This window comes from Doryrhamphus excisus, chromosome 16, assembly GCF_030265055.1.
Source record: "Doryrhamphus excisus isolate RoL2022-K1 chromosome 16, RoL_Dexc_1.0, whole genome shotgun sequence".
NCBI classification, from domain to species: Eukaryota; Metazoa; Chordata; class Actinopteri; order Syngnathiformes; family Syngnathidae; genus Doryrhamphus; species Doryrhamphus excisus.
Genome location: NC_080481.1, coordinates 60,769 through 88,737, shown reverse-complemented (window position 1 = coordinate 88,737; position 27,969 = coordinate 60,769). Strand labels below are relative to the sequence as shown.

Below are 27,969 nucleotides of genomic sequence, written 5' to 3'. Positions count from 1 at the left end.
GCTCCAACTTCTCCAAGGACTTGGTGCGTTTTTTTGTTTGTTTGTTTTTTTGACATTGTAGGAATTTTCCTGATCGCTGTGAAGTTTGACTCCGGAGGAGACCTACCTGACGAGGAAGAGTGTGCACACCGGGTGAGTCGGGATGAGGGTGCTTTTTGGGAAAAAAATAAACCTTAGCGGCTGATATTAATCACGCATGGGTGTTCAATTCAATCAAATTACGGCAAAATTCAAAAACGTATTATACAAATATACAATTTTATGTATTTCGCATAATAAATAAAATACATGCAAATTACATGCATGCAATAATTATGATATCTGAAATAATATAAAAGCTGTCACCATCAATTCAAGGTATGGTTTTATTAAACATAATACATCCAGGAAATGATGTTTAAAATATTCTGATTACTAAATATATTTATGTGGTGTGACAATAAATAACTATTGTAAATGTCAACATGCAAAAGTTTCTAACATTTCTAACCTTTAATCATATCTCAAAGACAAAATACCAAAGCAATAACTGGAGCAAAATGTCTGGGAAATACAGAGGAAGGTTGGCACACAATCGATGATGTCAATCAGGCTTCAAAGGAGAAATAATCGGTCCCGAAATGATTCCGAACAAATGTGTTTCATCCTCACTGTCATTTCCACACGCTCGTTAGCAGCCGCACTGCAGAGAGATGGATAGAAATATTAATTGGTGGTAAAATATGCTGCTGTGTCTCTCATAATACATGACAGTGTGGCTTCAAGGTCCGGACACAGATTGGACTGCATGGTAATGGTAATGGTAATGGTAATGGTAATGGTAATGGTAATGGTAATGGTAATGGTAATGGTAATGGTAATGGTAATGGTAATGGTAATGGTAATGGTTTTATTTCATTTGAACATGCATCAGATTCCAATTGAGTGCATCCCATAATCAGTTCCCAGTTCCACATGTCCAAAAGGAGTAGGAAGAAGCAAAGCTTATTAAATCCTACCCCTCCATCTGGTACAATCATTTGTTGGCAAACATTTGTTCACTTCCTGCTTTCCCGATATAATGTATTTTTATTTGTTTTTTAAACTTAAATTAATTAATTACTTTATTTATCTATTATTTTTAATACATACATTTTAATAAATGCATTAAATTAATTAATCAATGAATTTATGTATGTTTTTTTTGTTTGTTTTTTTACATTTTTCGTCAGTACGTTTTGCAACCCTTTCAAAGTGCACCCCGTGTCTCTTTTTGTAAACCATTGACTTCGTGGACTGGACACCGGTATTCCAGGTCGGGGACCCCAGAGGCCCCCCATCTATGCTCTCTCGCCTCCAGGACAAGCATGCAGCAGGTGCACATTTGAGAGGCGGACAGTCAGGAACACCTGAAGGTGCCATCAGACTATTGCCATGCAAACATTTTAAACAAACAAACTGTTCTGGTGGTGATGATGCCCAATTGAGAAGGCCCGATGGTGGGTCAGAGGTCATATAAAATGGTGTTTAACCTGTTTGAAGGCAACGATACAGGGTGGCCGGAAAGTAAATCCTTGTGGTGATGCAAATCCTGCAAATCACATCAATCTATGCATCACAGATCATATCAAAGATGCTTTTCTAATATTCCCACTGAATCTAATGTGGTTGGCTGAGCTGGTTCTCCGCCAACCACATGCATGTGCTCGTGAAATAAGCTTGATGGCGAACAGGCTGGCCAAACAGGAAGTCAACCTGATCAACCAGCTGCAGGCTATACTGTGCAGAGTTGCAAAAGTCCAATACAGGCGTCAGGGTCCGATGGAACAATACGCGGTATTATATCTATTTGATCAACTTCTGAGGGACTACAAACTACAGAGCTCCGCCTCCCACATTCATACCATGGTGCTGGGAGATGCTATTCCTGGTGTTGAAGATGCTCCAACATCCTTCAGATATAAAAACAACAACAATATGTTGCAAGTGTCATACAATGCTAGAAATACAACAAACATTAGAACGCATTTGCGGCCATATCAAGGATCTGGATAAATACTAAGATGGAACATGGAAAGGGGAAATAGTTCTACCACCTCAATATGCCAGCAGAAGATCTACCATTGGACACCATTTGGTTTACAGATCTGGAATCAGACATTCATTCAAATGACAGTAGTTATTACACAGAGGAGCAATACAACAATGATCTTAATATCTCAATAAATAGTCAATTATTCACATAAACAGCAATAGCATGTATGCAAATTCTAACAGCATTAAACAATATTTGAATTCAATCTGAGAAACGTGGATTAATGACGACGAGGCATAGCCATAGAAAGATCTAGAAGAACAAAGTCGCTAGACCGTGTACTGTGCAAAGGATGTGGATGACACATATGAACACAACACAGGGTGCTGAGGAACTATCCTTGGCGAGATATGTCCAAGAAGCAAAAGATGACAAAATGATGAAAAAAGGCCTGTAAGAAGATGAATATCTTCAAACAATGCACAACGATGAGCCAATTCAAGAAACAATACAAGCAGTTGATGTTTGCTAAATCCAAGGATGAAGAGTCTTGAACCAGTCATGATGTGCTATATATATCACTATATTGACACGCACTATGGTACACATTATGGCATTGGATGCTCATATCACCCAGTACTTTGCTACGGGACAAAAAAATTAAAATTAAAATTAAAATTAAAATTAAAATTAAAATTAAAATTAAAATTAAAATTAAAATTAAAATTAAAATTAAAATTAAAATTAAAATTAAAATTAAAATTAAAATTAAAATTAAAATTAAAATTAAAATAATAAAACAAAATGAGTAAAAAAAGTAATCGTAAAAAAAAGTAAAAAAAAAAACCTTTAAATTATATTAGGAAAGCAGGAAGTGAACAAATGTAACAGTTAGTGATTGTAAAAGTACCAGTTGGAGGGGTAGGATTTAATAAGCTTTGCTTCTTCCTACTCCTTTTGGACATGTGGAACTGGGAACTGATTATGGGATGCACTCAATTGGAATCTGATGCAAGTTCAAATGAAATAAAACCATTACTATTACCTATATTTTATGTAGGCTCGGGGGCCACATACAGCCCGCCAAGTGTTTGAATCTGGTCCTCCAGTTGCTTCCAAAGTATTTAATTTAAACTTTTAACAAATGACTTGCAAGTAGTCGGAGTCAGTCAATCTGAGACAAGCTTCTGATGGTTGAAGTAGCGTTTCACATGCAGTGATCCAGACCACTTCCTCACCCATAGTGCCAATCTCACGTCAACATGTACTGTATGTGATTCATATCATATCATATCATTCATTCACATATAATTATAGTTCATATTGTATATCACACATCCTTGTATATTCCATGTCTTGTTTATTTAACAAAAATAACTGAAAATTTCAATTTTGTTATTTGATGTGGTCTGCTGGTTAAAGTGCTCCTGAAAAAAAGGGACACCAACACAGACAGCAAACTGTGTGACACTTTTACTGAGTCAAAAAGTTAACCCACACTTTCTTTAGAGGCGCAAGGTGGCGCAGGGTGGACTTGGTAGACTTGGTGGCGGCGCACCAGGGGAGGTGTCCACATTTTCAGCTTGGCAAAGTGGCAATTCCATGACAAAACAGCACAAGAAAGGTGCCCTAAAGTTCGCTAGCTCCGACCTGGTCTATTCTTGGTGCAGGCGAAGCGCACCCTGCGGCCTGGTAAATTAGCTGACAGGCGCACGGTGTACACACAGGTCACCAAAACTTCACACGCAGAACCAGCATGTACATTTTTATATCGTTCCATCAAATCTGATGTAAGATGAAGAACATCACGCATAATGGCAACTCAACCAGTGTGCTGGCCACACCCCTTTAGCGTGGTGTGGGCGTGGCGCCTGGTCTACGACCATTAAGTCACTAAGCAATGTATGGGAAACATTTTGGAGTGTTTGTCATGTGACCTCACGGTTCCTGGGATACTGCTTCCCCAAAATGACAGTGTGTTAGGCAAGCTGGCTAATATCCAAAATATATTTTTTTGCCATTAAAAGCTCATTTTAAACCCATTTAACAACATTTAACAATATTTTAATAGGCTAATTTTAATTATATTTAATTTATAATTTATAATAATAATATAATGACAAATTATTACATTGATTTTATTTAATAAATAGTAATAATACATATAATAATAATAAATATTCAAATAAATACATATATTCCAATTAAACTCTTCTGACTATATTTGTTATATTTATATACGAATTCATATACCACAAGCTACAAAAATATTGTTATGAGTATACATGACTTTTAGTCTTAAAGTTTCTATGCAAATCTTTAATGACCCACAATTTTTTTGACAGGGATGAACACAATTGTAGAAAAAAATGAAAAAAAACATCCAAAATGTGTTTTAAGTGTTCCACTTGGTTTGGATAAGGAAGATATTTATACTAAATTTCAGCCCAAAAAAACACCAATTTAAGATGAAAATGCCCCCCCCCCCCATGGGGTCCAAACAGGACATCTGATCATGTTTGATTTGTGCCATAAATTCAAACGTCAGCGCTCGCCTTCATTTGCACGCCTGCTGCTTGTGCAATAAACAACCCCCTTCCTCCAGCTCCAGTCTATTTTAAACTGGGCTTCTTTTACGGGACCGCTATTATTCAAAAGAGAATAGGTGGCGGGCACGACCATAAATTCCAGCAAGTGGCCCTTGTGAAGTGGTGAAGTGGCGAGGAACTGACTGAGATTTTACTCGGCGGCGGCGTGACCTTTTGGGCTGAGACGGAGTCGTTTGTTAGCATGACAAGAGCGGCGCTCATAATTCAATGTTGAAATTATTCAGCCAAACTGTGCTTTATTTTCCCGAGCCCGACCCCATCTGACTAGTTATCTGGATCCGCGATTGTGCACTGGCGGGATCGTTGTGAACATTTGCGTGCGTACATGCGTGCATTGACTGGCGGTGAATGGATGGCTTCCATTGAGGAGGAAGTAGGAATGCCAACGGCGGAGTAAGAAGCTTGTTCAAATCTACAGACGGCCACGGCGGAATCTGTTTATGTCGACGCCTTGCCAACAGACGCTGCTAAAAGCGGCTGCTGACTTACCCGAAATATAAACCGAAACGATCCATAGCCAAGATAGAAGGAAAACGAGTAAAAATAGCAGCCTTCAGGGCAGAGTTCCAAGACTAAAAGCACTACCCAAGACCTTTGGGAAAATAGTCTGTGGTCTGACGAGAGTAAAGTTGAACTTTTGGAAGGTGTGTGTCCCATTACATTTGGTGTAAAAGTAACGCTATATTTCAGAGAAAGAACAGCATACCAATAAAATATGGTGGTGGTAGTGTGATGGTGTGGGGCTGTTTTGCTGCTTCACGACCTGGAAGACTTGCTGTGATGAATGGAACCATGAATTCTGCTGAAGGAGAATATCCGGCCATCTATTGGTGACCTCAAGCTGAAACCAACTTGGGTTCTTCAGCAGGACAATGATCCAAACCTCACCAGCAAGTCCACCTCTGAATGGCTGAAGAAAAACCAAATGAAGACTTTGGAGTGGCCTAGTCCAAGTCCTGACCTGAGGACTTGAGATGCTGTGGCATGACCTTAAAAAGGCTTCGGTTTCCTCCCACATTCCAAAAACATGCTAGGTTAATTGGCCACTCCAAATTGTCCATAGGTATGAATGTGAGTGTGAATGGTTGTTTGTCTATATGTGCCCTGGGATTGGCTGGCCACCAGTCCAGGGTGGAAGACAGCTGGGATAGGCTCCAGCACCCCCGCGACCCTTGTGAGGATAAGCGGTAGAAAATGAATGAACGGTTGATGACATCATAGACGGGCGACGTGAGGTCGCCGACTTCTTGTTCGATTTGCCACGTTGTTAACTCGCTAACAGGATGCTAACAAGGGAAGACGTTTTGTGATAAAAACGTATTGATACTCCAGCATTGTATTAATGACGAGACAAGGCACGCTATACTATACACTATATACTATATACTATATACTATATACTATATACTATATACTATATACTATATACTATATACTATATACTATATACTATATACTATATACTATATACTATATACTATATACTATACTATATACTATAGCATTCTAACCGAAGGATGTATACGCAAACCAAGGCGTTTTTGGCGCTAAGCAAAGAACATGCTAACCCAGGCCCTGCTGTATGTTAAATAATTCTATTATTATTCATTAATAATTATTTTCATTTTGATGAATACATTGTTATTAATATTTTCAATGATTTCAAGCAATGAAAAGGAAGTGCACGTTTTACTGACAGTTATTTCATTTTGCTCAGTAATAACGATGACGATAATAAACATAAACAGATGAACCCTTTGGGTGTCTAACTTTAGATTGACATGAAATTAAATGTGGTAAAGAAGGTGAGGAACACGATTGAAGTTCATGAATGAGTTCTATTAAGGGTAACAATAATGATGTGTTCAAGGGTCGATGATGAATGGAATGGATGGATGGATCTATATATGAACGCAGAAAGATGGACACATGGACTCTCTGAGAACTTCATGGCCTTCTCTCGTGTTTGTCCTTCAGCGGCTCGGCCATGGAGAAGGTGAGAGCAGAGGAGAAGAAAGACAAAACGGACAGCGGCAGTTTTGGAGACCTCCTAAAGAAGCCGCTGGAGACGAGAGGTACGTTTTAGCGTGGCCATGAATGCTGTCTGTGAGGCGTTCAGGTGATGAAATCATGCCGTGTGCATATCAAAGATGAAGCGCCACCTCGGAGGCTGGTGGCGTCACATTTAGGAATCCTGACCTGAAAGTGCATGACTGATGTTTAAGAACGTTCACGTGAACGTTTGGATTGAGGAGCTCAAGGTGCGCTGCCGTCGTGATGTGAGGATCGCATTTGAGGACCCTCTTGTGCAACATGCCAGGACATGCGTGATGAAAGGCAACCTTAATGAGCTTTAAAAAGATCTCGTCCCCCCACCCCCACCAACCCCCACCCGGTAGAACGCTGCCTTCAGGTGACACATAGCCATACATGGGTGGAGCACTTTTGAAGTGGAAATCCAGCCCGTGAGTCCGGGACAATCTGTGATGAAGAAATGGAGCTTTTGCACACGAAGCCGGACGCGACCTTCTTCAATATTTAAACAAGGCCACCCCCCCCCCCCCCCCCCCCCCAACCGGGACTGTCTTCATCACACATGTTAGTTCGTGTGTTCTGAAGGTCATGTGACATCTATGCTGGGACGTTTCCTATAGACCTCGCACTTTTAAAAAAAAGTACCCACCTTGTGTTTTCTATTCCTGATGAGCCTCACAAGCAAAATCCTCCTCCCTATCAGCTCTGTGTTTTAATTTGAAAGGAACAACATCCACAGCGGCCAATCAGATAGCAGGTGACAGAGTAATTACTTATGGCACTTATATGCATTATTGTAGCTCTCAGGCGGCGCCTGATAAGTGAGGGTGCTGCCAGACAGGGCGAGGTCCTTGAGGCCCAAACTAATATACGGCGGCCGCTTTTATTGAGGCGGGATGGTACCTAAGTCATGCCCACCTCCGAGCCGCCACGCCGTCTGTTTTATATTCGCCGGCCGGGTTATTTATTTGGAACAATTTCCTCCGTAGCGCAAGATGCGGCTAATGCCCAGTTTGAATACATTATTTACACATGGAAATGTGTGCAGAAGGGAGCAAAATGAATGGACCCCCACTCGCTGCTCCGATCTGTTATATCACAGTTTAACAATCTGGATTGCTAATAGAACCATTTATCATGGAGCACTCATTTATTCCAAGGGAGCGGCCCGGGTCTCGGTCCCAGAGGCCTATGGAAATGGGGTGCATGTAATGACGCTCAAGTGAGAGTCACTTTGTTTAAAAAGTGGAGACGCCGTGCTCTGAGTCAATTAGAATGGACCCAGGTGCTCCCGTCTACCCCCCCCCCCCCCACCCCAAACACAAACAACCCCCCTAATTGAATTGTATTTTCAGCATGCAGGAAATCTGAAGTGAAATAAAAGGGGCCGAGTGACCTGGGTTGTGTGTTGTCCCACCTAAAGCACCAGCGTTTGGGACCCGTCTAGTCTGCTTCATGGAGTCCAAGCTCTGGTACTTTGACGTTTACGAGTCTGCCAGAGACAATGTTACCTGATGGTGACTGGGTCTCGAGTTGAGGGCGTCAGGGCCTTCTCCCCAGTCCCCCGATTGCCAGAGGCCCACTACCACCCGGCCAAGTCAAACTTTCAGAAGCAAATTTGCCTTCTTTGTGTTTTATCGAGTGTTCACCTTTAACACTTTTGTTCGGTGGTCCTTGAATGCACCATACGTGTGCTATGACACGAGGTCTCCTTTCACACAGTAGGGTATTGTGTTTTGTGTCAGTGTGAGAGGTCTCACTCGCTCACATTTTGTATTTGCTGAGCGTTTGTGGGTGACTTTAAGCACTAATATGCTAATAATAAAGAAAAATACGAATACACAAATATGCTTGCCGACTGTATTGTTTTAAATAATGGCCCGTAGTCTCCAAATTGATATCCTTTTACATAAAATTTGATGCAATCACACACTTATTTCTATCTGCGATTAAATGTGATTATTATGGACAAAAATGTGATTAATCACGATTAAATATTTAAATTGATTGACAACCCTATGTATAACATAATATCAGCTAATTGGTAAATTCAGGGGCTGCACAGCGGGCGAGTGGTTAGCGTGCAGACCTCACAGCTAGGAGACCAGGGTTCAATTCCACCCTGGGCCATCTCTGTGTGGAGTTTGCATGTTCTCCCCGTGCATGCGTGGGTTTTCTCCGGGTACTCCGGTTTCATTAGAAAATGAATGAGTGAATGGTAAATCCAGCTTCTACATGAAGTAAATAATAAAGATATCGCATCAACACAAAAACACCCAGTGAAAAACAATGGAAAGCAGCTCAGGCCGCAACTGCAAGCTCACACTGCTGGGAGGAATGAGACGGGGGGAGGGCTTCAGACCTCTGGCAGAGAAAAATGTGGTCAAAAAAAAGTCACCGTCCCGTTCCCTCACTGAGAGGACCACTTATCTTCCTGAGGGGAGGGAGGAAGACAGTGGAAAAATAGGCCCATGACGATAACCAGGATGTCTTACTCGGACGCAGACTCAGAGAGTAGCATAAGTATTCACACGTAGCGGGACTTTATCATGGTTCATTAGTTCCAGACCCGCCCATGATAAGTGAACCTCCGTGACGTAGGATTCTTTTTTTTATAAATGGAATATTATCACAGTTAGAGCATAGAAAACCTGTTTACAACTTTCTAAATCTGCTTTTTTTAACATTATTAGAGTCCTCCAGACATGAAATAACAGCCCTATAGTCACCTTTCCATTTGTATTTCCTAATATAGTCGACATAATCAGAGAAAGTAAGACATTTAATGTGAAATAATTAGAAATTATGAGTATTTACTCAGTGTGTTAACATCTGAGCATCGTGTTAACATAATCACCATGGATTGTGGAAGGTGTGTCTTACACCTGCACGGGAAGCCATTAGCGCCTTCAAACTAATTGTTGTGCTGATATGCTTTGTCTTGTCGTTGGGGGCGATGTTAGCTAGAGCTAATTAGCTACCAAACCAGGCCAAGCAGGGAGTGAAATAAGGTTGTTTTAGCGATGCTCATTTATAGCCAAACAGACAAGTCACAGTCGTTGCTTTACTGTGGCAATCTTGCTTTGATTCCAGTTCAATTCTTTTTCTATACCACTTGGCCTTATTAGGTTCATGAGTGAGATGGAGCCTATCCCAGATGACTTCAGGCGAGAGGCAGGGTACACCCTGGACTTGTCGCCAGCCAAACACAGCCAAAATATGGTGGTGGTAGTGTGATGGTCTGGGGCTGTTTTGCTGCTTTAAATGGAACAATTTTGCTATCTACCAACCACGCCACTTACAGCGCTGTGAAAAAGCGAAAAAGCCCCCTTCCTGATTTTTTACGTTTTTGCATGTTTGTCACACTTAAATGTTTCAGATAATCAAACAAATGTTAATATTAGCCAGTGACAACACAACTGAACACAAGACTGGTGGCCAGCCAATCACAGGGCACATATAGACAAACAACCATTCACACTCACATTCATACCTATGGACAATTTGGAGTGGCCAATTAACCTAGCATGTTTTTGGAATGTGGGAGGAAACCGGAGTACCCGGAGAAAAGCCACGCATGCACGGGGAGAACATGCAAACTCCACACAGAGATGGCCGAGGGTGGAATCAAACTCGGGCCTCCTAGCTGTGTGGCCTGCCGGCTAACCACTCGCACGCCATGCAGCCTGCTCGTAGTACATTACAGTAATATTTCTGACACGTAGTTACCAGTGTAGAATACTACATGTCATCACAACGTATTTGAATGTGTCTTCTGAATGCCTTATGCTATCTTGTATATTATGATTTATGATTGTAAATACTTAATACTTATACAAAAAATATGAACTAAAAATAAAAAAGAACATCTTTTAATTCATATATTTTGATGTTTTGAGTGAAAAATGGGTTTACTGTGTATATCATATAATATAAAGAAAATGATAACTGAATTCTGAGTGAGCAGAAATTGCTAACTGATAACTGACACAATTGATAAACAATCCTCCATGCAAGAGTTTTTATTCATTGAGGAATAAAAGACAATTAAATGAATACAATTTTTTAATAATTTTAATTTTTTTTTAAAATTAAATGAAGTAAATGAAAGGAATTCACTTACACGTCTGGAGCATATCATCTTCAAGTACAGGTCAAGTACTAACTCAGGTCAAGTACAAGCAACTTTTGTGCGGGTCAAAAACATCAAGCGTAACAACGTGACGACTGCTCGTCTGGAATTAGCAGTAAATATTCATTTAGCAGCGAAATGAGGCTACTTATACTTGAGAGACACATTTTGTCGTCATGTTCTGTCGATGAACCTCACAAAGAACCTCACAGAACCTTCTGTTGCTATTTTTAGCTCCACCGGCCTCCCACAGCATGAGAAGAACTGGGTCTTTGTTTAATTTACAGATGGCACATTGGAGTCATTTTCCATAATCCCAGGCGCCCCCCTGGAGAGGGTGCCGTCGGGCTAATATGGATGTTAGCCGGGGAGTGTCATGACAGGCCTACAAGCGCCATTTAATTTATCGTATTTTAATTATCACTCTCGTTCCCCAGCACGCAGCCGTCTCTTTATCACGCCGCATCCGGGATGATGAGGTAATTACTTAATCTGGACAAACTTGTGTGTTAAGCAGCGCGATTAAGGCCGCCGGTCATCAATCAGCTGTGCTGGAGGTGATTACTCCTGGCCGCAATCATTCTTTCAACATATGCACTCTTCTAAGTACCTAAATTACACCAACAGCATGCTAACAATACACAGCAAGCACAAGATGCCCGTCGGCGCTGCATGGCCTCGCCGCCATTTGAGCGCCAACACATCAGCCTTGTGAAGTGGGAATTATGGGCACCAACTTTTGGGGGCTATAATTTTACTATATGAGATACTTGAATGAAAACAAACATGACATAGAAGGTCCTCGGGCTTCCTACGGCCTAGTGTAAGTCGGAACTCATACGTGAAGTACACATACTAAATTAACATAACAAAGGATATAAGATAGTTATCACTATGAAATTCATAGGAGCAGATCCTTTCACATGTTCAAGAATACCAACCAAATACGTTCCTATTATTTGAGAGTCTGCCTCTCACTTGGGAGACATAATGAAGGGAGAAAAGCGTACTAAAAAAGAAACTTGATGTTGTCAAGGTACTGAACCAATCGTTGCTCTCGGTGCTGAGTCATCAGCAGTGTCGACTACCTTGGATAGAAAAGAGCTATACAAGTGAAAGTCTTGTATTGTCCAGTGAGGACATTTTTAAGAGTTTGGAAGTTGACGAACAGAAAATAAGGAATGTACTTTGCGTAAGAATCCAACATGTCAGGTCAGGGAATTTCTCCTGCTGCTGGTAAAATGTAACCTAGTACTACCTGCCGGATTCAGCCTGGGAAGCAAATCCTCCAGTGGCTTGTCTAACCCTAACCCTAACCCAAACCCTAACCCAAACCCTAACCTGAGTGGATTAAACCAGTAGTCGGGTTCAATGGGCAGAAAGACAAACCACCCAAGCATCCTGGAATGTGAACCAGGAACAGCAAGACATAGAAGGACGCTGTTCACGGAAGTTCCCATATGATCATGTCGCTGGACTTGAGCTTCTTCTGGCTGAAGGATTGGGGCTGCTGTAGCACAAGACTTCCTCCAGCTCAGCGTGCATCAACATCTCCATAACCCTGCTTCAAACAAAGTCCCGCACCAATGGGATAGGGCAAGGTGGCAGGTGGCCAGTCGGACTTTCAAAATCGGTAGACGTAGGCGGCCTGTGGGCTAGTGGTCGTTCTTCTTTCAATCCGGGTCAGAAAGGAAGTTCAGTCGCATCCTAGCCGACTAAACAGTCTTGGGCAGCTGCTTCAGGACAGCCCAGCTTATCCTGAACCAAAGGAATGGACTGGAAAAGGTCAAATCCTGCCCTGTACCACTGACTGGCCAGTATACCCTAGCTGGCTAGAGGTGGAGAAAACTACTTAATATTTACGCTGAATCTGCGAACCTGTGGGTGCTATACTATACTGGCTTTCCAATAGATACCACTCCAATTTAACAGCTCTCTCATCGGCAAAAGTGGGCAGTTAGTGAAAGTTTGATTCCCTCTCGCTCCTAATTGACACATCACCATCATCGGTGCCTACGCCAAAACCCTCACCAGCAGTGATGATGCAAACCGTGAAATCCACGTCCACCAGTGGTTTGTCTTGATCTTGATTCCAGGGTCGGAAAACGGGCTGGGAAGGATGAACGGGAATAGCTCCGTGTTGGTTACTTTGTGCACAAAACATCAACCGACCATCACCAACACATTTTTCAGGCAGTAATGGTAATGGTTTTATTTCATTTGAACATGCATCAGATTCCAATTGAGTGCATCCCATAATCAGTTCCCAGTTCCACATGTCCAAAAGGAGTAGGAAGAAGCAAAGCTTATTAAATCCTACCCCTCCATCTGGTACTTTTACAATCACTAACTCTTACATTTGTTCACTTCCTGCTTTCCATAATACAGTTTAAGGTTTTTTTTTTTTTTTTTTTTTTAATAATGTACCTCGTAGCAAAGTACTGTGTGATATGAGCATCCAATGCCATAATGTGTACCATAGTGCGTGTCAATATAGTGATATATATAGCACATCATGACTGGTTCAAGACTCTTCATCCTTGGATTTAGCAAACATCAACTGCTTGTATTGTTTCTTGTATTGGCTCATCGTTGTGCATTGTTTGATTTCCTTACTCAATCCATTCCATAGTTTGATTCCACATACTGAAATGCTATGGCTAGCATAACGTAGTCCTAGCATAGAAGTGTTTCAAATGTACTTCTTCCCTGAGATCATATTTCTCCTCTCTTGTAGAGAAGTATTGGATGACATTTTTAGCTAATTGCTTATTTTTAGCCTTATGCATTATTTTAGCTGTTTGAAGATGAACTATATCAGCAAGTTGAAGTATTAGTGATTTTAGAAATAAAGATTTAATATGTTCTCTGTAGGCGGCATTATGAATTACCCTTACTGACCTTTTTTGCAGTACATTTATCGAGTGAAGATTACTTTTATAGTTATTAGCCCATATTTCCACACAACGCAGTCAAATAATGTTGACGGCAATGAAGAAATGGTCACATTTCCGCGCTGCATGACATTTCTGCCCTGGTGATTTTTAAAAGAAATAGTTAATGTGTCTTAATGTGCTTCCTTTCAGCCACCCCGCACATCTTCTCATCCTTCTACAAGCCCATCGCCATCAACATGCGCCACCACGAAGGGCGCTACCAGTATGAGCCACACGCCTTCCACGCCGTGCATGGGTGAGTGACCCTCAATCGGCCCTAGCGCCGCATACCTGCGACGCCACCACCATCTTGAAACTTTTCAGGGCAGTTCTCAAGCACTTTCAAGAGTTTGTGAGGCTTTGGGGGAAAGTGAAATGTTTGGGCTATGAATTTTAAATCTGATAATGACGAGCGAGGAGAAACTGTTGGCGTGAAGAGTCAATAAAGTCCGCTTAAAGCGCTCCTCCATTGAAATGCACACGCCTGATGGTGATGCAGACTTCGCCTCGCCATAGTAGAGTCATTCATCACAGCGCAGAGGAAGGTGGCGGGCGGGGGAGGGGATGTGAGCGGGAGTTTTTGCGCCTGTCCACAGACTCAGCCAACTTGATTAATGTGATTTGATCTTGACAGTGGACCCCTCATTCATCAAAACCTTGATCTTGCTGTCCCCTCCCGTTGCCGGTGCCAAATTCACCTAATTACAGCAACACTGAGCAGCAAATTAAGTGTTGTGTCATTTGTCGCCCGGCGTGCCACTTTGTTTGCGCTCCTCGCACCGTGTCAGGGGTCCGCTCCTTGATTGCCGAACATGACACCTCAGTGCCAGCCCCTTCATCACCGTGTGCCTGCACTGTGAGCACAAGTGCGTTCGTACGGTAAAAGCGGCTGAGAGGAAGCATCGTGGAACCGGTCTGGTCTAACCCTGCACACACCATGAGACTCCAATAAAAGTGGAGCACAACATGGAATCGGTTTTGATTCACTTTCTCCCGTGGGTGTGCAGATGTGGTGCTCCCTACATCTGTCAATGTTTGCGTTTGAAAGTAAGAGACATTTCCCACAAGATAAGGGGAATTCTAGTCTTCACCACAGGTCCTTTCTGATTCCACTCACAAAAACTATATTGCACTTAAACTATATTAGGAAAGCAGGAAGTGAACAAATGTAAGAGTTAGTGATTGTAAAAGTACCAGATGGAGGGGTAGGATTTAATAAGCTTTGCTTCTTCCTACTCCTTTTGGACATGTGGACCTGGGAACTGATTATGGGATGCACTCAATTGGAATCTGATGCATGTTCAAATGAAATAAAACCATTACCATTACCATTACCATTACCATTACCATTACCATTACCATTACCATTACCATTACCATTACCAATACCATTACCATTACCATTACCATTACCATTACCATTACCATTACCATTACCAAATCTCCCCTTCCTGTCTCTCAGGCCTACAGGTTTGGCGGGAAGCCCTGTTATCTCTGATATCTCTTTGATTCGCCTTTCTCCCGCTGCCATGGCCACGGGGGATTCGCCCTTCAGCCCGCCGCACGTGTACATCAACCCTCACATGGAGCACTACCTGCGCTCCGTGCATGGCGGCCCTGCACTGATCTCAGCAGCCAGAGGCCTGAGCCCCACCCAATGTAAGTCTGACCCCACCGGAATATGTTCCGTGGCGCTGAAGAAAGACACTAAGGTGACATGGCATCGACATCTTAGATGCAGCAATAATCAAAGAAAGTTGGATTTTTCATGTCGCTTCAAATAAGAGTACGTGATTGGATGCCTTCTTAGGTTTGTGCCCGGTATTCCTGACCAGAGAATGTGCAAATTCAGCGATTCTTACTGAAGAAAACGTTAAAAAATGATTGGAATCACACAGAAAACACATACGACCCCAGTACAGGGGTGCATTTATGTTGCTATGGTAACCACTATACAAAGCCTATATCAATTATGCACATCACATGCCATGCATCCATGTAACCAGAAGAACGTCAGACTTTTGTCTGACAACCAAACCAATTTTAGACAGGAAAAAGAGCATATATATATATATAGCATTAGCATATACGTATAGCATATGAAATAAACGCTAATGTTTAACAATTACTGTAGCCCTTCCAAGTCACTCTTGGATCATCATTCAACCACTAACACTCACCAACCAAGCAGCTTCATTTACTCATATCCAGCAGCAGAGATACGAGACACCGGTACTTTGCTTTTTGTTATTCATCTGTTTCAAAAGGTCTAACGCAAACTCAAACACAGCTCAGTAAGAAGTGACGCTTATGGTGCTTTGTCTGGGCACTTGTTTTCAGTACAAGTATACAGTAAAGGGCAAACACATTAGATTTTGGATGAAAAACTGAGGTTTCACTCTATTTTGATACTGTCCTTGTACGTCCCTGTAGATCAAACTTTGTTCATTTTGGATACATATGCCACATATTGAAAAATGAAGCAACTTTGATATTTGGATAAACTTATGCTAAGAAGTTAATATATTTCAAGGAAAATATGCACCATCTTTGTGCTATAGGTGTTTAAATACTGTGCCAATCAATGCACTCACAACAAGCTTGTTAACCCACTGAATATCACAGGATATAACAAGAGTATAACAATGTAACAGTCTGACTCCCGGTGAAGAACAGAAAACTCATCACACAGCAACTTAACGCTCAAAAGGTATACCTAAGAAATGATACCACTTACAAAAAACAACTCTTTTAAATATTTCCCATGATGCATTGATGTCAGCCTCCCTCTGGGCTTCTCTGGCTCCCTCTGGTGGATGGAGGCAGCAGCGCCATCAATCCATTCATCCATTCATTTTCTATGCCACTTGTCCTCCAATGAAACATTTGTGCAAACAAAATGCATTATGGAAAAAGGTTGGTTAGATTTCTTATTTTTAAAATAAATACAGCTGGTGGGTGCAAATGACCCCCAGGCTACACTTTGGACACCCCTGGTTTAAAAGTTTCAAGAGAAATACGTGAGCCTAAGTGGTGGAGAGATTGCAAAAAGAGGCTTTACGTCCAGAAACGTGTCAGATTTCTTCTGGAAAACTTGCCGTCACGGACTCTTTCTCTGTGCTTCAGTGGCTCATGAGCATTTCAAAGATGGCTGCCTGTTTGGCCTCCCCCCACCTCCTCTTCCCGGAGCAAGTCCGACCGAGTATTACCAGCTGATGGCGAGCCACCACAACCCCTGTGCTGATCTGTTCATGCAGGGGGCTGGGTTAAGCGCGGGGGCCCACTTGTCAGACTATATGGCCCCCATTGATGGTGAGTGACTGAATTCCACTGCCAGGACTGCAGGAAAGGTAGAAATAAATAACATGGCATACACATGAAATATATATAATATAGATATGATCATCATATTCTTGTCATCAGGGGACATCGGCATCCTGGCTAGCTGTCTTTTCTTACATGTGATGTTCAATGGTGTTGATTTAGAGGGTTATTCCTCGCAGTATTGTTGTTGCAGCGACACAACAACAAAGAAGTTGTCGCCGCTCATTTCCCAGTCGAAATTGATCTCATTGCGCATTTACTCCTACTTGAAATCAATTCTCGGTAAATTGGCCTCATTAAACACGATGCGGCCAGCCTGTCCGTGTGATGCTTATCCGAGCTAATTATGTGGAATTATCAATTAGTTATGTCTGAATCCTAATGAGGTCACCGTATGTGGGGGTGCTTGGTATGACGTCATTTTGTGCAGATGCCAGCCTACAAGATCACCTTTACCGAAAATGTCAAGTCTTTCAAACAGGGGTCGGGAACCTTTTTGGCTAAGAGCGCTATTAAAGACACATAGACACCATATCTTCCTTATTGTGTGGAAATATGGGCTAATAACTATAAAAGCAATCTTCACTCGCTAAATGTACTGCAAAAAAGGTCAGTAAGGATAATTCATAATGCCGCCTACAGAGAACATACTAACTCCTTATTTGTAAAATCACAAATACTTCAACTTGCTGATATAGTTCATCTTCAAACAGCTAAAATAATGCATAAGGCTAAAAATAAGCAATTAGCTAAAAATGTCATCCAATACTTCTCTACAAGAGAGGAGAAATATGATCTCAGGGAAGAAGTACATTTGAAACACTTCTATGCTAGGACTACGTTATGCTAGCCATAGCATTTCAGTATGTGGAATCAAACTATGGAATGGATTGAGTAAGGAAATCAAACAATGCACAACGATGAGCCAATTCAAGAAACAATACAAGCAGTTGATGTTTGCTAAATCCAAGGATGAAGAGTCTTGAACCAGTCATGATGTGCTATATATATCACTATATTGACACGCACTATGGTACACATTATGGCATTGGATGCTCATATCACAGAGTACTTCGGTACAGGACAAAAAAAAAAAAAACTTAAACTATATTAGGAAAACAGGAAGAGAACAAATGTAAGAGTTACTGATTGTCAAAGTACCAGATGGAGGGATAGGATTTAATAAGCTTTGGGAACTGGGAACTGATTATGGGATGCATTCAATTGTAATCTGATGCATGTTCAAATGAAATAAAACCATTACCATTACCATTACATCTGGCTTAGGTTCCCTATACCTGTTTTATAAAACAAAGGAGCAAAAAGACTTTTCTTTGTACACAGTGCCACGGTTGACTCCCAGACTCAGCAGAAAGAGGGCGCTGTCCATATCGCCTTTGTCCGACACCAGCATGGACCTCCAGACGATGATCCGCACCTCACCAAGCTCACTGGTGCCGTACATCAACAGCTCCGTCGGAGGACTTAGGTACTGTAGCTCATCTGAAAAGTAAAGGTGTTATATGATTGGATTGACCAGGACCTAACATGTGGCCTTGGGATCTTTCCGCTTGCAGCCCGTCCTTCGCCTTCCCGCATCCCGTCAACACCGTTGCCTACCAGCATCTCCTCTCCCAGCAGCGAGGCATCGGCGCTTTCAGCCACACTCCGCCTCTCATCCAGCCGACGACCATGTTCCCCGGTCGCCAGTCAGGCCTTGGTCTTTCCTCACTGTCCAGCGCCGTTCACGCCACTGATCCGACAGCCAAAGTAAACAGAAAAAAGCAACATTTTAGTACAATGGAACCTGTTTAAGTTGACTTCATAACTTTTGCCAACATAAAATGTCAAATTGGGTCAGTTTATGTTGACATGTGCTGGAGTACTCTTACCTTCATCATTTCCGCTCAGGTGAAAGGGAAAGTAAGTCATACAAGACATAATATTGACTCAATAGCAATGGCTATTGAGTCAGATATGTCAACAACCGCTTCTGTCAACATGACTCAGCCAATCCGATGGATGTCGATTTCAACGTGTATCACCTTTGAAGTCAGCCTGAAAGTCTTCTTCTTTTCAGAACCCCTGCAGCGAGTCAGCCATCCGCTGCACAGCTGAACCTGTCCTCACCAAGAGGTCAAAGGTTAAGACGGAATCCCAGGCGCCAAGTTCACCGGTACGCACATATCATTCCCTCCTGTGACCTGCTTGTGAAACGCATCGCAGTGAAGAAAAAGTCCTCAGCGGAAGAGCTTAGCGTTGCCCCCAGCCCCCATTACCTCACCCACAACACCCCCCGTCTCCCCCCACCCGGGCCAGCGTAAACTGTGCCAGTGCACTTCATTTTCATGAAATATTGGCCAGCAGCTTTGCTGTCATGTGAGGGATTTTTTTTTCCGGTTCCATGACAAATTCTCTCTCGCTTGTGGACGGCGAGGCAGCTTTGTGCGTGATGCATGAGCACGGCGGCGTGCACAGGCGTCTTGGGGCCACCACAATTGATGAAGATAGTGCTCTTGGGCCAGACACAAACATGCTGCAGTCAGCACGTTCTTGTACACGTGTGTACGTGTTGTCTCCGGATTTTGATGAACTTTTTCTGTAAATTTCATTTCAGATTTTTGCAAAAAGAAGGTCCTTTGTATATTTTTCAAGTATTTGAGGTCGTTTCGGTTAAGGTGCGAGTCCATGTCACTCACACACACTGTCATGTATCAGGTAACTTGTGTAAGGTTAAGTTTACACTCGAAATATACAATGTTCCCTCGTTTATAGCGGATACGGGTTCCCAAAATAGCTCACATAAGTGAAATCCGTTGCCAAATTTTTCAATATATGTTTTAAGTCTGTAAAACCCTTTTTATCACACTTTTATCAGACAGGAAATAACATTTTCTCACATTTCTTTCTTGTTTAAACACTTAAACAAAAGTTCAAACCTTTGTTTGAATCTTAATGATCAATCAACAGTTCTGATCAAATAAATTATTAAGTCACTCACGCATATTTTACTCCGGTTACTGTGCCTTTTTGTCCTGGTGCCGTTCCACTGTACTGTAGCGTTTTTGTATCCTTGTTAAAACATATTGCTGCTGTCTTCCTCCTTTGAATCAAAGATTCATTTACAAGCAAGCTGGCAATGACATATGCAGGGGACACGGCAGGGCAATATGAAGGAGATTGATTGACAATGATCTACAGCCAATCAGGACACAGAAAACAATGGGCGGGGCAAGCAGATGACAGCGGGAAGAGGGAGACACTCAAATTCCCGCAATGAAATTCTTCTGAAAGAGCCAGGCTCAGCCTGTAACAGGTCTCACACACTTTTAATATATTTTTTTCAAAGCACTTTTTAAAAATCTGCAAAAAGTGAACTGCGAAAGACGGAGAGAACACGTGTATCGTATAAAGCCTTCCATCTGAAATGTATTCATGCAGTTCAAAATGGTGAATGATATATCTCAAAGCCAAACTATAAATAAATAAATAAATAAATAAATAAATGAATAAATAAATAAATAAATAAATAAATAAATAAATAAATAAATAAATAAATAAATAAAAAATGTATTTATTTTTCATATGAATTTTTTAAATTAATAAATATTATCAGTTTCTTTAGTATTTCTGTCCCTCGGGGGGGGGGGGGGGGGGGGGGGGGGCATGACAGAAAATAATTGGGAAGCACCGGGTTAGCAGCTACTTTGCTAATTTGGCTAGCAAGTCCACTACTGGTGAATAGCCTCAAATCTCACACTGGGTCGCTGTCACAGGATGACAGCCAACCACAATCAGGAATCTTAAGGAAAACCACAAAGACAAGAATCAATCTCACAGCACGATTTAGTGCATACTGTTGTCAAAAAAACGCGGTGTATTTCCACAGAACCGTCAAGGCGGCATGTCAGAGCCAAAAACCGATGTGGACCATGACAAGTGCACAGCGGAGCCCGACTTGGTGTACGAGACCAACTGTCACTGGGAGGGCTGCAGCACCGAGTACGACACACAAGACCAGCTTGTTCACGTAAGGGCTGAGGTGACGTTGGATGTCAGTGAGGTCAGAGATTTGCAGAAAACTTATTGCACATGGATTTAGAGGAAGAGGCGGGGCTTCTCGCCTTCTGACATGATCAATAGGTTTTCTACTGATATGACTTGCACCTGTAAATAAAGCTTTGTGTCCCACAGCACATCAATAACGACCACATCCACGGGGAGAAGAAGGAATTTGTGTGCCGCTGGGATGAGTGTTCTCGGGACCAGAAGCCCTTCAAGGCTCAGTACATGCTGGTGGTTCACATGCGGCGGCACACAGGAGAGAAACCACACAAGTGCACGGTGGGTAACAGATGGCCTGGCCTCCCCTGTGGGGGCCTCGGTGGATTCCCCCCCACCCCCCGGAGGATAGCCACTCGCACTCTTTAAGCGCTGACTACTTCCACGCTTTTTTTTTTTTCACGAGAGCGGTGCTGACCCCATACTTGTTGTGTCTCATCGATCACGGCAGTTTGAGGGCTGCTCTAAGGCTTACTCCCGTCTGGAGAATCTCAAAACCCATCTGCGCTCTCACACCGGGGAGAAGCCCTACGTGTGCGAGCACGACGGATGCAACAAGGCTTTTTCCAACGCCTCGGACCGAGCCAAACACCAGAACCGCACACACTCAAATGAGGTAAAAATCATCTGACATGGACAGACGTTTCCTAGTCCATGTACAGTACGGTTAAGAAGCCAGGGTGACCTCAGAGCAAGCATTTAAGTAAACAAAGGGATTATAGAACACTACCTACAATCGTGGTGCCAATACGCAACATAACAGCACAACGTAACGGGAAAATAAATACTGTACGTAGACAGTAGTGTGAAAAAGTGTTTCCACCCTTCCCGATTTAAATAAATAAATAACTAAATAAATAAACACTTTGGAGTGGCTTTCTCCAAGTCCTGACCTGAATCCTATTGAGATGAGAAGTTGTGGCATGACCTTAAAAAGGCTGGAAAACCCTTCAATGTGGCTGAATTACAACCATTTTGCAAAGCTGAGTGGGTCAAAATTCCTCCACAGCTCTGTAAGAGACACAACTGGTTGGGGTGGCCCAACCAGTTATTAGGTTTAGGGGTCAATGTTTCATTTAAAAACTGCATTTTGTGTTCATTTGTGTTGTCATTGTCATCCCTTGCTGCATCACCTTTGGCAGATTTGCTGGCTTGCGGGAGGGGTTCAAGTGCAATTTTGCTGTGTTGTGTTGTGCTCTGCATCCTTGGGGTGTATTAGAGCGATCTATCCATGCTCTGTTGTATGAGTGTTATTGTATTCACTACTGCTACCAGTAGAGGGTGTTATATACTCATGTGACAGTTGAACACGTGTCCAGACATGTCCAGTTTGACTCTTGTCTATATATACGTATATATACGTAGTATGTGTAGTATGTAGTATGTAGTATGCCAGTTCTGATAGGAACTGATAAGAACTGGCTAGGGCGCCACTACGGAATACTGTAAATGAATCTTCTGTTCATGGAGGACTATGAGGAGAAGTATAACAGTAACAGGAGCAATATGTTTTAACGAGGATACAAAAATGCTACAGCTGAACAGCGATACCTTAACACTTCCGTGCTAAGGTATCAGAGGAAGCAAGTGACAGGACTGAATATGGTGAGTCACTTAATAATTGCTGTGTCCAAGTGATGGATCATTAAAATTCAAAAGAAATTTGAAAATGTGACAAAATGTTATGCCTGTCTGAGAAACGGGAATAAAGTGTATTGTGATGGGTTTTACAGCTAACAAATAAGGTTGGCTTTTTCGCCGATTTCACTTATTGCAGGCTATTTTGGGAACCTATCGCCCCCCCGAGAAACGAGGCAATACTGTATTTAGATTTGCTTGAAGATCAGAAACATTAAGTGTGATAAAAAATAAGAACTCAGAAAGACTTTTTCACACCACTGTGTATACATTCCTACTGCTATGGGAAATAAGGAACAACAACATTAACTCTACTCATTAACTCTACTCAAGTGGTCGCTAAAATTAGATAACCATACCGCTTTTGACTGACTTGACAGAAACCATATGTGTGCAAGATCCCGGGCTGCACCAAGCGTTACACCGACCCCAGCTCGCTCAGGAAGCACGTGAAGACCGTCCACGGCCCAGAGGCCCACATCACCAAGAAGCAGCGCAGTGACCTGCCGCCCAGGACGCCGCCCAGGGACGGCAGCAATGAGACTGTGAATAGAATTCATGATAAGATAGCAAACAGCAGCTCCCCCGGAGGCGTGGAGGACTACCGGCATGTCAAAGCCATCAAGACAGAAAATTCTGTGGTAAGACGTTCATCATTTCTTAGACGGATGGATCATGAACGTAAAGTTTAGTGGTACCGTGACTACACTCTGCATGTTGGATCGTCTATGTTCATTTGGATGTGCAGTCTGATTGGTTCTTTATTCTAACTTATTATTAATCTTAACCCGTCTTCATTTCTCTCTTTCCTCATGGGCAGACTTTGTTAAGGTGAGCTCGGCTTTGCCCATACCATTTCTTGTCGACTACACCGTCACATTTTCTGCCATATTTTAACATTATGTGCAATTTTACTGTACACTAGTACGGCTCTGGCCTGCTTTGAATACATAATAATCCCATTATGCCATTGTATGGTCATACCACTTCATACTTCAGTACCTGAAAAAACAAAAACAAAAAAAAACAAACTATATTAGGAAAGCAAGGAGTGAACAAATGTAAGAGTTAGTGATTGTAAAAGTACCAGATGGAGGGGTAGGATTTAATAAGCTTTGCTTCTTCCTACTCCTTTTGGACATGTGGAACTGGGAACTGATTATGGGATGCACTCAATTGGAATCTGATGCATGTTCAAATGAAATAAAACCATTACCATTACCATTACCATTACCGATATGTGTCGAAGGGAGAACAGCCTCTTTGTTGCCTCCCCCCTAATTAATATTGAAGGACCATGTAATCATTAGTTGGATTAGAAGACTAAATATCCAAGACAGGCAGAATGTCAGGCTGCAGTTGAAAGATGCAGCGGAGAGCCATCACAAAATCTGAACATGATAAAAGCCACTGCAGGATTAATATTCAAACACTGGGAATTGGTTTTGCTGCTCTCTGCGAACATAGCCAACCATCAAGCTGTGATCAAGACAGCTTTTTAACCCTGAATATATTCAAGTGTGTCAGGCAGTTGAACGTTCACAGGGATGCTGGTACTGGCCTCCAGACAAAGGTAACAAAGCAGATGATGTTAAACTCAAAGAAGAACAAACAGGATGTTCATAAAATATAATTTAGCATAGCAAATGTGAGCCTGGTGCCTTAAAGTTGAATAAAGAAAACATGGTCGCCTCTCATGATGATTGGCCCGTTGCTCTGGCTCGGGCTCAAGCCTCCTTTCATCCTGCTCATTTCCTATTCACAGACAGACTAAGACAGGCTGTAATCTGTGAGACACCCCCCCCCCCACCTCTTCACCCCCTTCCAAAGAAAACACTCATTATTTACAATTAAGCTGGGTAGGGATAAAAGAGCGACTGCTCTCTGTGATGGAGCTCAGCGTTATCATTGAGCTTGACAATGAATCACCACCACCCACCACCGAATCGCTCAGACCTCCTCTGTGTTTGCTACTAAGACAAATGGTGACATGCTCATCTCCATTCGCTCGCTCGTAGATGCGTCAGTCCAGTCCTGGAGGTCAGCCATCATGTAACAGCGAACCATCACCACTTGGCTGTGCTACCAGCGATGACAGTGGAGTAGAAATTGCAGGGTTAAGCGCTGGAAGCCTGGGGGACCTCAGCACAGTGGTGCTCCTCGTGGGATACCATTGGAGGAGCTTCAGCAGCTGGTGTCTGCACCCAGAAGCAGCTCTGCTCCTACCTACATCTGAAGCATCTGTATAAGGAATGGGTGACTTTTAGGGACCTCCGACAGTGGACCACCAACCCAACATCTCCTGCCAACAGCACCAAGATGCCATCCATACCAGCAGACAGTGAGTGAATACTTTAGTGATACTTTAGTCGATATCGCCGCTCCAACAGCTTATGTCTTGGTGTTTTTCTTGTTTTTCAGCGTTTCTTGGGCCAAGTGTGGGTGGTGGTCCTGCGTCTGTCTATGGTTCCAGCTTTGGTCTGAGCTCTGGAACAAGAGGTCTAATGGGAGGTCGATCAGACCCATGGCAGCACTTTGGTTTCACGTGACACTTTTAGACACCGATTCTCTGGCGCCTCCCTATGCTGCGCCACTCAGAGCTCACACTTCAGCTCTGTCGTCACCTACGACCCCATCTCGCGGTCAGACCGGGGTTGTATCCCGCCTGAACCCAGCCCAGCGCTAACGCCTCAAGGCAAAAATCCTAATCCTGGAATCCTATTTCATCCAGCTGGGCAACACCGACTTGGTCTTGTGGCCTTGGCAAGTCTTGTCCAACTCGCCCTGTCGAACCAGTGAGCCAATTTGAAGGGGGGCTTTGGAGTCTGTCAACAATGTGACTTTGACAGCTTCCAGCCCGACTGAGGGTCTTTAAATGTTTACACCTCCCCCTGGACGGTGGAACCCTCAGACCCAGACCAACCCGCAACAGAACCATAATTGCAAGTAACTTTGCAGGTAAAACTGGATGTGAGGACATGACGGATCGCTTCAGATTCAAGTCCAGTGGAACTTTAACTTCTCAGACGTCTTTGCAGAAAAAACCAAGCACTGACAGAAATGAACGCATTGGACGTCCACCTTCCCATTGTAGCAATGCTTTGCATCATCCTCAAGATGAGGAGTGCAGCAGTGAGGAACGGGCCCAGATGGACTTAGAGAGCTGAGGACTACTCCAGTCATGCTGGGAAATCTAGGTCTGCTCCAAAACTCGTCTAAGAGTTCCACCCGGCTGATGACGACCAGCCACTCTGTACCACCAGGGTCTGAAGCGGTGGTTATGAAACGGAGTCCCCCTGGTTGTCCAATGAAGTCCACTTGCAAGCCATATTTGTAAGTGTAAACCACAAAGGTGTGCTGCCAAGTGCCTGGTGTGTACTTTCACCAATTCATCCATTTTCTATGCCACTTATCCTCACTAGGCTCGCGGGGGTATGCTGGAGCCTATCCCAGCTGCACCTGAGCTTCCCTTCCTTCAAGGCTCATCATCCTCAGTTTTTCAGAGAAAAGGAGCAGTGATGACTGCTTACATGCAAATGTCATTTTTCATTTTCTAAGGACAAATCAGTTAATAATGATGGGTTCATTGTGGTTTTTCTTGTATTGTTTTAAACCCAAAATAACCCACTTTAAATGTGATAAAAAGGACCCTATACAGATTTGTGCTTCGATTTATCCTGACGTGACAGGTTGGGAACGTTTTGGAGTAGTTATAATGTGATGTCAGATCACTCATTTCCTACAGCTTATTTTTTTGCCATTAAAGCTCTTTTAACAATTTTGTTTAAGAACTATAATTCTTACTATAATGACTTACCCAAAATGTAAACGCACCAGCCTTTTATTGTGGCCAGCCTAAGGCACGTCTGTGTGTATCAGCATCTTGATCTGCCACGCCTGTGAGGTGATGGATTATCTCGGCAAAAGGGGAAGTGATCACTAACACGGATTGAGACAGATTTGTGAACAATGTTTGAGAGAACATTTGTTTAGATGGCAGCAAAAACAAAAGTACAATTTCATTCATTCATTTTCTACCACTTATCCTCACGAGGGTCACTGGGGGTGCTGGAGCCTATCCCAGCTGTCTTCGGGCGAGAGGCGGGGTACACCCTGGACTGGTGGCCAGCCAATCACAGGGCACATATAGACAAACAACCATTCACACTCACATTCATACCTATTGGAAATTGAGACTTGGAGAGCTGATATCGGTATCGGAAATTGAGACCTGGACAGCTGATATCGGTATCGGAAATTGAGACCCGGACAGCTGATATCGGTATCGGAAATTGAGACCCGGACAGCTGATATCAGCATCGGAAATTGAGACCCGGACAGCTGATATCGGTATCAGAAATTGAGACCCGAACAGCTGATATCGGTATCGGAAATTGAGACCCGGACAGCTGATATCGGTATCGGAAATTGAGACCCGGGCAGCTGATATCGGTATCGGAAATTGAGACTTGGACAGCTGATATCGGTATCGGAAATTGAGATTAGACAATATCGGCATATCGATATTGTCACACACTGAGTAAGCCACACCTGTAACATCTGTATCTGGGACAAAACAAGAGTGACTAAGTGCAGGAAGCGAGAATCAAACTGCCAACCTTCCGGATTCTGGATGATCGCCTTTACCTCTGGAGTCACTGCCGATCCTAAGAACCCAGTTGAACTCAAACAGTGTATCAATACCTCCGGATGCGCACCATATGGTAGCCTAACCGGTTAAAGTGAGGTAAACAAAGAACACACTAACCGGAGTGGACACACGGTACATTCTTAGATATGGCACTAATTCCTTTGCCACCTGTAACAAAGTTAAGATGTCAATGTGTTTTTCAGGTTGTAATCCAATTTGGATTGTTTGAGCATCTTTGATTTAAAAAAACGTAGCATTCATCCATATCAATATTAATACTATATAGCAGTGGAAACAGTTTAGACACACACTGGTCAGTTTGTTCAGTTTGTTACACCATCGGTCCATATCGTTTTGGATTTAACAATGGTTCTCTTTTTATTCCGGTTGCCCTTTGTTGGATGTACTTTGTCCTACCTCGCTAAATATTAGCATCATGTCGAACCGTGGCTGGGAAGCTGATGGAAAAGGAAGCAAAACTGGAGGGAAGCGACGAGCCCTGTTAGCTAGGCTGTACTTGAATATGAGCTGTGACAGCGCGGCCCAGAGGACGCCGCCGCTCAAACACA

General features: G+C 42.8%; 1 protein-coding gene across 1 annotated transcript; it reads left to right on the top strand.

The window, feature by feature from the left end:
* On the top strand, positions 1-25,260 carry LOC131104046 (zinc finger protein GLI2-like). Its single transcript, XM_058050762.1, is given in 14 exon segments — positions 1-132; positions 6,601-6,698; positions 13,876-13,981; positions 15,188-15,384; positions 16,852-17,037; positions 18,394-18,538; positions 18,627-18,819; positions 19,130-19,259; positions 20,949-21,079; positions 21,244-21,393; positions 21,563-21,727; positions 23,130-23,390; positions 24,768-25,090; positions 25,171-25,260. Coding segments are annotated over 12 exon segments (1,983 nt in total). The 5' UTR covers positions 1-132; positions 6,601-6,610; the 3' UTR covers positions 24,999-25,090; positions 25,171-25,260.
* Positions 25,261-27,969: the final 2,709 nt, after the last annotated feature.